The sequence below is a fragment of the Mucor mucedo genome (genome assembly GCF_025094135.1).
Source record: "Mucor mucedo strain NRRL 3635 chromosome Unknown EV154scaffold_143, whole genome shotgun sequence".
NCBI lineage: Eukaryota > Fungi > Mucoromycota > Mucoromycetes > Mucorales > Mucoraceae > Mucor > Mucor mucedo.
Window position 1 is genome coordinate 1 of NW_026252427.1, and position 10,053 is coordinate 10,053.

General features: G+C 37.7%; 3 protein-coding genes across 3 annotated transcripts; 2 read left to right on the forward strand and 1 right to left on the reverse strand.

Annotated features, from left to right (window-relative positions):
• Positions 1 to 81: 81 nt before the first annotated feature.
• On the forward strand, positions 82 to 1,748 carry EV154DRAFT_525557 (uncharacterized protein; the record flags this gene model as incomplete). Its single annotated transcript, XM_051603290.1, has 4 exons — positions 82 to 458; positions 514 to 625; positions 685 to 691; positions 773 to 1,748. Coding segments are annotated over 4 exons (1,467 nt in total), but the record flags the coding sequence as incomplete, so codon positions are not given.
• A 243-nt stretch (positions 1,749 to 1,991) lies between these two features.
• On the forward strand, positions 1,992 to 6,228 carry EV154DRAFT_472275 (uncharacterized protein). Its single transcript, XM_051597902.1, has 6 exons — positions 1,992 to 2,116; positions 2,174 to 2,200; positions 2,259 to 2,265; positions 2,332 to 4,255; positions 4,545 to 5,065; positions 5,141 to 6,228. The coding sequence occupies exons 1-6, from the start codon at positions 2,003 to 2,005 to the stop codon at positions 6,157 to 6,159; spliced, it is 3,612 nt and encodes a 1,203-aa protein (XP_051452529.1). The 5' UTR covers positions 1,992 to 2,002; the 3' UTR covers positions 6,160 to 6,228.
• Positions 6,229 to 6,288: 60 nt separating this feature from the next.
• On the reverse strand, positions 6,289 to 8,284 carry EV154DRAFT_451274 (Allantoicase). The gene is made up of 6 exons (XM_051597243.1): positions 8,188 to 8,284; positions 8,011 to 8,127; positions 7,899 to 7,956; positions 7,532 to 7,840; positions 7,062 to 7,471; positions 6,289 to 6,986 (listed from the first exon to the last, which is right to left on the reverse strand). The coding sequence occupies exons 1-6, from the start codon at positions 8,258 to 8,260 to the stop codon at positions 6,361 to 6,363; spliced, it is 1,593 nt and encodes a 530-aa protein (XP_051452530.1). The 5' UTR covers positions 8,261 to 8,284; the 3' UTR covers positions 6,289 to 6,360.
• Between the last annotated feature and the right edge of the window lie 1,769 nt (positions 8,285 to 10,053).

Genomic DNA, 10,053 nt, shown 5'->3' on the forward strand with positions numbered 1-10,053 from the left:
GCTTATGTACAGTATGAAAGAAAAGAGAAAGGGGGAAAAGTTAAAATGAAGTGACGAAAAACTAATGCAAATTATTAATAGATATGGGGTGGTAAAAGAGCTACATTAGCACCACCACCTGCAGCAGTGAATACGACAAGGCCTGCATTACCTGCTAGCATATATCGATTTGACTCTGTTTATCCTGCTAACTCAACAATAATTGTATCAGATCAGTTATTATATCCACCCCTAAGATATGCACATACACAAACCTTGATATCAGAACATCGCATTGTCGTATTAGGGGGGTTTGATGGCGCGACTGGTGATGCTGTGTCGTTGGCTGATGTTTGGGTATTTGATATTACTGCGTCCAAATGGAGTCAGATTTACGCTCGATTAGACAAGGAGAACAAGCCAGCAAACAGAAGTAGTCATAGTCAGCTACTAATGCCGGATGGATTTTCTATTCTAGTGTAGGCTCTCCTCATATGTCTATGTGTCCCGTGTTAATTATCTTTTATAAACTAGATATGGTGGCTATGACGGATATCATGTTTATAACGATGTTGCTGTTCTCGACACGCGCACCTGGACATGGAATGTAAAAAATACCAACGCTGCTGTGCAAGGAAGAGCTGATGTAAGTTTTATGCTACGTTCTAGAAAGATTTTATTTTTATTTTTACTTATTATCCTTAGCATACAGGTAATTATAAAATAATAATAACTATTTTTTTTTTTTGTATGTTAATTTTACAAAAAAAAAAAAAAAAAAAAAAAAAAACAGCTACATTGGTGAATACCAATATGATTGTAGCGTTTGGATTTACAGGAGTATCAACGGCACTTACAGTGATGGCAGATATTGAAGTATTGGATATTACGACCTGGAGCTGGACTTCGGTGTATACACCCAATGCATCTGGATCTGGTGGAAAACCAAATAGAACAGGAGGTCAAGGTGATAATATTCCGAGTTCTCCCTCCATTTCCATAGTAGCAGGAGCAGTAACAGGTGGACTAGTTGTGTTTATATTAATTTTGGTGGCATTCTATTTTCTGAATTCACATCATCAGAAAAGGAGAAACAATAAGAGTGGAAATTCTTCGTCATCCAATGTATCTATGCCAGCCACCGAATCGCACCGTGTGAATCGCATCAATAGTAGTGTGACCAGTCCTCATGTTCGTCATGAAATGATAGAGATTACGTTTAAGGATAGGCCTTCTTCTACCGAACCGTTTGAGTACCAATCAAGAAGGCCGTCAGCACCTACTCCGCATCCTCTGCAAATTAATAGTGGTGGTCCCACACGGTCTGACACGATTAATACATCTACCACAGTGGTCACCAACGCTTCCTCGGTTATATTATTACCGTCGCCTTGGTCGAAAGTCAGTTCGGGACAAGATAAGGCAGTAGAATCCTCGGATTCAATGATTAGAAGAGCAGCCAGTACACCCACCCATCATCCAATGCAATCCATTGCCAGTATCAGCAAACCTGATGACAAGTATTATCCAGTGAATCCGTTACGAAGAGCAGCCACTGTGTCCGAATCCAGTCATAGTTTGAAACACACACTGACAAATAATTCATCGACAGACACAATTACCAACAAAAATGTAAAAAGAGATAATACTAATAATAAAGAACTTATTACACCTAATAATAAAGAAGAAGAAGATGATGATACATTTGATAGACAGGAATTTATACTAAGATCAGAGGAAGTGACTAAAATAGACGACAGCTAAACCACTACTATAAATAAAATCATATTTTGTACTTTGTTATGTCTGGTTCTTTTTCAGGGATTTATCAATACTAATAATAGACAAACCGCGGAATATGCAATGGACCCTACACCCATTTCCCGCGGGGTTTGCTTCTACCCACTTTTTTTTTTTATGGGTGTCACTGGCGGGGATTGAATTTCTCCCATTTATATTGTTTATAAAAGGAAGGCGCATTTCTGATTCCTCTGCTCTTTTTCCATTTTTTTCTTCTTTTCTAATGTCAACCACATCTGTCGTCAAACATCACTTAAAAGAAAAGACTGAACAGCCCCGTCAAAAGAGATACAAAGTTGGAAAAGCATGTTTCACTTGTCGATTAAAGAAAATAAAAGTAGGTTTAGAAAAAGAAAAAGAAAAAGAAAAAAAGAAGCTTACTGTGTATCTGTAGTGTGATGGGTTACAACCTTGTATGCAGGTATAAATATTTATGATTTCCAGCTCTATAATCAAGTGACTAATCTTTTCAAAAATAGTGTAAAGGTAAACTACACAGTAATATTCAATTGAAAAATATACGTATATATATAAACTAACGTTTATTGACAGCCAGAAATAGGCCCTGTTCTTTCTCCAAAGACGGAGTGGAAGAAGACGAAGAAGAAGAATTTGTGCCTGTCGTATCGCCTCCTGAGATTCTTGTGAAAAGAACAAGAGCAAACAATGTAGTAGCAACGGAAATTTTGAATCGGTTGTGTAAACTAAATCCAGGACAAGGAAAAGAAGGCAAATGGGAATTTAATTATCAACAATTAATCATGACAAGGAACCGAAAATTAGACTATAAGCAGCCTAAAGTGGACTTACCTTCAAAGACAATTCAGCAAGACTTGATCCAATTGTATTTCAAACATTGCTATCCAACATTTCCAATTATACCAAAACGATTATTCTTTAAACATTTCGAATCCAACACAACTAAATTATTGACAAGTCCTATCTTGCTGTTAATGATCTTCGCTCATGGATCACAATACCATGATAAATTAGATGGTGATGTTTATTTTAACCAAGCTAAAAGTCTATTAGAGTACGAAATGAATTACCCCACTAAGAGCACCGTAATTGCTTTAACATTGATGAGTTTATTTGAAAGTGGGATCAACACATGCAATACAATGTACAGTGCCATGGCATTTCAAATGTGCATAGATATGGATTTAATGAAAGATCACGGTGAATTGATGGAGCTAAAGAAGCGAATTTGCTGGTCATGTTACTATCTAGATAAGATTATACATTTACAATCCGGTAAACCTTGGATCATTAAAAGCAAAGATATTGAAATGGATATGCCACTTTTACAGCCAGGGGATGATATTCACGAACAAAAAGTACTGCAGGTGTTTGTTAGTATGATAAAATTACTACAAATTGCGGAAAGAATGTTGCAGCAAAATCAGCCAATTGTGTCCATTAATAGCGATAATGAATTAATACACTGGTTACGTTCATTACAGCAACAATTACAATGGACACCCTTAATTATACAAACAACACCTCATATACCCGATCCACCTTCCAGTCAATTTATTTGCCAAGTCCATTTGATGTATAATTTTATTGAGTTACTGGTTTTGAAACCTTATTTGTCTTCGACAGTAAAATCGATTCATCAAAAATCTATTGCGATAGCAACAAACCTTACTGTGATCATAGCAACCTTATTGGACAACCGAAATTGGATCTTTAATTTTAATCTTGTCATGGTTGCATTATTTGAATCGATCAAAATTCATTTGCGGGATTGTGCATCTTCCAATGTGAACTTGGCGCGGCATGCAAGATACATGTTTCAGCAGTCAATGAAGGCCATTAAATCCTTATTAATATTGGATGAAGACAAAAACTCAATCACATTAACCATCACCAATTTTCTAACCTCACTCGATGGAGCGTTGAATGATGCAAACATTGATGATGATATGATGACCCCGTTTGTTCTCGGCAGCTTGAATCCACGACAAGAGGAAGTTAATTATTTTGGTCATGGTCTTGTTACTCCGCCCGTTGTGAAATCCAAATCAAACATGTATTATCATCCACCATCCATGATGTATAATAATAACTTGTTTCAATCTACTTGGCGTGCAACCATGACCCCTGATAGATTTCAATATAATAGACCTTTAGACTTTTTATCTGCAGAGGATTCATCCAAACAACATACACCAGCTGAATTGTTATCACATTCATCAGATATTGCCGCTTTGGTTGCTCAGATCCAGGATGGTAACACTAGTAGTAATACCAGTGAAACAACGAATACTGCCACATCTACTCCAACCAATAATAACAATAATAATGAAGATCTTTTGTATTCGTTACTATCCGATCAACAACCAGAACCTGAACCACCACAGCAACCACAGCATCAGAGGTATACGTATCCATATACAAACGTCGGACTTGGTATATATGCATCTGCTCATCAACACCATAACGATGTAATTAGACAACATTTACCGGCGGCGTCATCAAGTCCAATGACAAGGCCGGTGGTCTTGACCCATCAAGGTCAGGTTATTGTGACAACAAATAACCAAGGCTCCTAAAAAAGGCAATAATTAGAGTTTGTTTAAGATAAAAATTCTACAAGCCGAAGTTAGATATTGCGTGATGTCATATCAAGATGTTTAAGACAATAAATGTTTCTTTTTCGCAATAATTTTTTTTTTTGTATTTCTTTATCTTTATTGTTCTTTCACTATTGTAACTATGTCTGACACTTTATTTGAAATTTTTCAAGGCAAACAAAATAGCACACATCCCGCTGTGACTATTCCTAAATCAGCTCAGGTGCCTTCCAACATCAACTACAGTCAATTATTGGAGGTTCTCTATGACTTTTCCCGAAAGTTGGCAGCACAAGTACCTGCTGGATGCTTAGCTCCTGGTAAATCCATCTCCATCAGCTACCCCAACTCTTTTGAATTTACCGTTGCATTTTTGGCTTCTACTTTCATGAACTTGGTTGCATCACCTTTAAATCCTGCCTACACCGAGGACGAATTTAACTTTTATTTGGAGGACGCAAAAAGCACAATCATGATTTTGCCAAGAGGAGCTTTAAACAACAAAAATAACCCAGCTGTTTTGGCCGCCCAAAAACAAGGTGCACTTGTGGTCGAAGTCCATTGGAACGGTACGGCCATCGAGGTCGATGCTCGGGTTCCTTCTCCTTTGGCCAAGGAACCTCACCGTGTGATTGGTACATTTGCTCCTAAACCCGATGAGCCTGCATTATTATTGCACACCAGTGGTACTACTGGCAGACCTAAGGGTAAGCCTAGTCAAAGAAAGCTCACGTATTCCTAATAGCCGATAATTTATCCTCTTTTTTTTTTTTACATATAAGGTGTGCCATTGACTCATCTCAATTTATTAACCTCCATGCGCAACATTGTGGGAACTTATGAATTGAATGACAAGGATTGTACTTTACTCGTCATGCCTCTTTTCCATGTGCATGGTTTAATTTGTGGTTTGTTGTCGACTTTACTTTCAGGCGGAACTGCTGTCATTCCTAGTAAGTTTAGCGCATCTCATTTCTGGCAAGATTTCCAAGATAACAACTGCAATTGGTACACTGCTGTACCCACTATCCATCAAATCTTGCTTCGCAGTCCACCTAAGCAAGTACCCGCTATTCGATTCATCCGTTCTTGTTCATCCAGTCTTGCACCTGCTACCTTGCATCATCTTGAAGAACAGTTCAAGGCACCCGTTTTGGAAGCTTATGCCATGACCGAAGCATCTCATCAAATGACATCCAACCCACTTCCTCATCGCGGTCCCCACAAAGCAGGATCTGTCGGTCTCGGTCAAGGCGTGGAAGTGGTTATTTTGGATGATGCAGGAAATCCTGCCGAATTGGGCGAGGTCTGTATTCGTGGAAAGAACGTGACAAAGGGATATTTAAATAATCCTGAAGCAACTGCTAGTTCTTTTACAAAAGACGGATATTTTCGTACAGGAGATCAAGGTAAAAAGGATAAAGATGGCTATTTGGTCTTGACTGGTCGTATCAAGGAATTGATTAACCGCGGTGGGGAAAAGATTTCACCTATTGAGTTGGATTCAGTCATGTTGAGTCATCCCAAGATTGCTGAAGCAGTAAGTTTCGCTGTACCCGATGAAATGTATGGTCAAGAAGTGCATGCTGCTGTCGTATTGAAATCAGGTGTTCAGGATGACCCCAAGTCCATCGAGCGTGAATTGATCGCTTATTGTCAATCCAAGCTTGCCAAATTTAAGGTCCCTAAGCGTTTTTACGTCACTGATGTCATGCCTAAAACCGCTACGGGTAAAATTCAACGTCGTAAGGTTTGTGATGTCTTCTTCAAGGCACCCGTTAAACCTCAAGCCAAGTTGTAGGAGAAATTATATATATACGTACACCTAGACAATAAAAAAAAAAGCAACATTTATTTTTATGCAGATGCCAATTATGTATTAGCCTGTCGGAATTATATTTCCCCTTGGTAAAATGTTTAGGAATTAATGCAGTAATATAACTTTCTTCTCAGTTGTTGCATATATGTTTATTATGTAAACAATGACGCTATGTTTATAACTTTAAAAAATATGATAACCAGGCACTTGAACAATTACATGAGGTGTATCCACTTCATTGCAATCGTCTTGAGGAACTCCACTTTCATGAACAATACAAGCAAAATCAGCTTCATGTTCCAAGACAACCATAGGATGATGCCAAACACCAGGACCGTAGTTAATACCTTGTTTTGTGGTAGCAATAAAAGCCTTCAATGTGGACATATCGGGTTTGTCATCCTTGCCGTTAAGAGCGACGATAACAAGATAACCACGTGTCTTTCCGTCAGTCATCGGAATAAAGGCCTGGCTAGAATAAGGATGTCTCTCCAGTAACTTTACAGTAAATGGCAACTCGTTGGTTGGGCGGCAATGAAACACACACATGTTAATTTTACCTGCACCGTTAGGGAAATTATTTTGAACTTGGGCCACTCCATGGTGTTTCTCTGCTGTACCTTGATTGGCACTAGTCACAAATTCTGTAAAGCCGGTATGTATAACTTGGCCATAGGGGGCGTAAGCTTCTGAAGTCAAGGGTTCGGCAATGATTGCGTTTTGAGGAACAGAAGGGGCAATAATAGGCAAAGCGGGAATTTTACCGCCAGCTCGGATACCATACAAACGAAGGCGTTTAATGCCACCATCTGGATAGCAGATTTATAATTGAGTTCATTTTAAAATATTTTTTTTTTTTAAAAAAAAAAAAGGAAGGGACTTACCAGGTATAATGGAGATTTTGGCATGTGTAAAAACTTTTTCTGTATAAGCAGTATCAAAATAAAAGACCCCATGAGGGCCAGTGCTGGAAGGCTCAACAAGTGTAAACCATGTAGCTTCTGGTTCAGGTATATGAGCCTCGGAAAAGGTACCTTCTAATTTGATTTGATGAGGAAAGTTTCCCTTAAAATGAGAAGTATCAACTTCGGCTTGTAAGATATGCCCTTTATCTCCCAAACGAAGAATCACGTAATCAGAATGTCCTTTGGCACGAGAACGGGCGGTTTGCCATCCATCGCCCATATTTTTACCTCGACCAGGTAAAACTAAAAAGTCACCAGGTCCGTAATGTTCGTCGCTCACTTGCACAGATCGACCGCCGTGACCAACAAAAGCTAAATCGATTAAAGCACTAAATAAAGAAGAAAACAAATTGAGTTCACCCACACATAGAACAAGGAAATCGGTTTACCTGGGATCTTTGGGGAAAGTGGGATGCACTTCTCCGTAGGCACGAAAACGAGCGATACCACCGTCGGGATAGTTATTTAAACGAAGATGGGTGTATATTCCAGTTGGCTTATTCAATACAAATATGTTATGACAATTGGGAGGAAGGTCAACTTTGGGAAGAATTTCCGTCCATTGAGCATTTTTAATATCGCCCTCAGGACAATAACATGCCTCAACGGAGGCGGCAGGCGCTTGATTTCCAGTGAAAAAACTGGTATCGATATCAAAACCAATGAAAGAACCAGCAAATCCGAGCTTAAGGATACACCTGAAAAAATAAGCTTTGTTGAGTAATATATCAAGGAAGTTTAATTTTAATTTTTTACCAATCGTAAGTAGGATTGTGACGCTTAGACTCCCATCCGTCCATCCAGAGACCGGTATCTGAAAATAAAAATGAGTAACAATAAGCTAACAAGGTCCATATCTTTTTTCTACCAATAAACTTGTCAGGACAAGAGATAGCTGGTTCGGGATTAATCATCATGATGGCGGGTGCAAAAAATTCATCTGTTACTTCAACAATACTTGTTCCGAGGCTGGAGCTTGCCAAATCTAAATTATACCACACTTCTTAATAAAAAGGGAGCAATTTTTGTTTATGTTTTATTTTACCAATAGATTTGTATAATGAAGATTTTTTGAAGTCTTCCTGTTGGATTCTAGTGTAATCAGGGGTGTTGGTCATTGTTATCTTGGAAGAGAGAGAAAAAGGTTATATTTTGTTTGTTTTTTAAATGTCTATATTTTTCCCTTTTGTAAGCTAGTCACATATTTGAAATGCAGATTATATACCGTTCCCTTCTCATGGCATCAGTGAGTAACTAGACCTCCCCATAATGGAAGATCGTATGATTTTACAATAGAATGTGTTAGAATAATTGTTGAATTTTATAAAAAAAGGTTTCAAGCAAAAAAAACAGATCGAAAAGAAGGCAGCCCTGGAGGAGTTAAGGTGATATTATGTGTCTAGTGGCGTATTCACACAGCGATAAAAGAAACTCCAGAATTGGTACAAGACGAGTTAGAACTGGTGTGTGTAACACTCCATAAATATGGTTTATGTATGTACAATTTTAACATATTCCACCCCACAGCGACTCAAAATTAATAAGGCGAAAGATCATGCATATTCGGTCTTTTGTTAAAAACTATCTGAAACCCCCTCTCAGTATAAGTCAGACGTAATATCATTTAAAACAATTTGTAACTAAATAGCCACTACTCTGAGAAAAAAAAGGAAAGCCTTGCCGGCACTAAATATTGAAACATTTCTACCCCATAAACTGAGCTTTATAATTGATTTCAAGATTTATATATATTGAAGGATCCCTACATTATTGAGATTGTAATTATATGTTATTTAATCGTCACTTTCATTAAAAAATGAAGACAAAAACAAAAAAAGGTTGCGTCCAGCTATAATGTGTATTATTTGCAGCGTAGACTACTATCCGAGCAGGTTCTGAATATGTGGGGTCTAGTGTGACATGAATGCACCAGTAAAAATGCTCAGCTGAGCCTGTCGCGGCCTTCAATTATACCGTCGAAAACGTACACCAGATTCTTATAAATCTCTTTGTGTTGTAGGTATGTGCGTATACCTATCTTTTTGAAAAAGCCGAGCTAACTAAAATACTTCTACATGACTTCTCTATTGACAGTGAGTTGTTGCTTTCGGCCTTCTCAAATGCAATGCATTATTTTAGTTTTAGTGATAAAGCGTAGAAGTATTGCTCATAATATCCAGCAACATCTAGTCGATATATTCGAAAAGGTATCTTGTTATACTAAAAGCTATAAAATACAACTGTACAAACTTTCACGTTGATGAATGATCAAACTTTTCTTGTTCCAAATTATACGAGTACTTCACTTGTTAATTCAGAAGGTGCTGAATTATCAAGTATGATGCTTGGTTTTATGTTTGAAGTCTACATTACTAGTGTTGCATCGCCACTATCAAAACGTTGTCTGGACTCTGGTTTTTTTCAACAGAGAATACGGGAATTTATTAATATGACTTATTAACAGCTGATATATTCCACTTATTTTGGTCAAAGAGGTGCTTTCAAATTTACATTGAACAGACAGCCAATACATAAGGCCTGTGTTGATGTTTTGGGTCACCAAAAGTAAAAGGTTTCTTGCTTGTGTGTGTGTGTGTAGCGCAAGTTTCTCTATTAGGTTTTTTCTACAAACTTTATGAATAGATATGAGGAGCAATAAGAACTCATTAAAATTTCACTAACTATTCAACTGGCATCACAAAAGAGCCCAAAACTCAAAAAAGACAAGCAAAAACAAAGGGAAATATCTTAATTAACAAGTAGAGAGTGTATACACAAACCATCCCTCCACATAGTGGCAGCATCATTTACAAAAATATAAAAATTGCAGCTTTATTTAAAAATGAAGATAGAAGAGCGAAATATTTTGAGGCTCAGTTTGATAGAGACCAAAAACCGCAGCAAATATAAA

What these genes read in the sequence shown, in the direction of transcription:
- EV154DRAFT_472275 (XM_051597902.1), top strand. Translation starts at nt 2,003, where the DNA reads ATGTCAACCACATCTGTCGTCAAACATCACTTAAAAGAAAAGACTGAA. An exon ending in AGACAACATTTACCGGCGGC is followed by an intron (nt 4,256 to 4,544) that starts GTCATCAAGTCC and finishes CAAACAAAATAG; the next exon opens with CACACATCCCGCTGTGACTA. An exon ending in TACTACTGGCAGACCTAAGG is followed by an intron (nt 5,066 to 5,140) that starts GTAAGCCTAGTC and finishes TTTACATATAAG; the next exon opens with GTGTGCCATTGACTCATCTC.
- EV154DRAFT_451274 (XM_051597243.1), bottom strand. Translation starts at nt 8,260, where the DNA reads ATGACCAACACCCCTGATTACACTAGAATCCAACAGGAAGACTTCAAA. An exon ending in TTCATTATACAAATCTATTG is followed by an intron (nt 8,128 to 8,187) that starts GTAAAATAAAAC and finishes GGTATAATTTAG; the next exon opens with ATTTGGCAAGCTCCAGCCTC. An exon ending in TTGTCCTGACAAGTTTATTG is followed by an intron (nt 7,957 to 8,010) that starts GTAGAAAAAAGA and finishes TTTTATTTTCAG; the next exon opens with ATACCGGTCTCTGGATGGAC.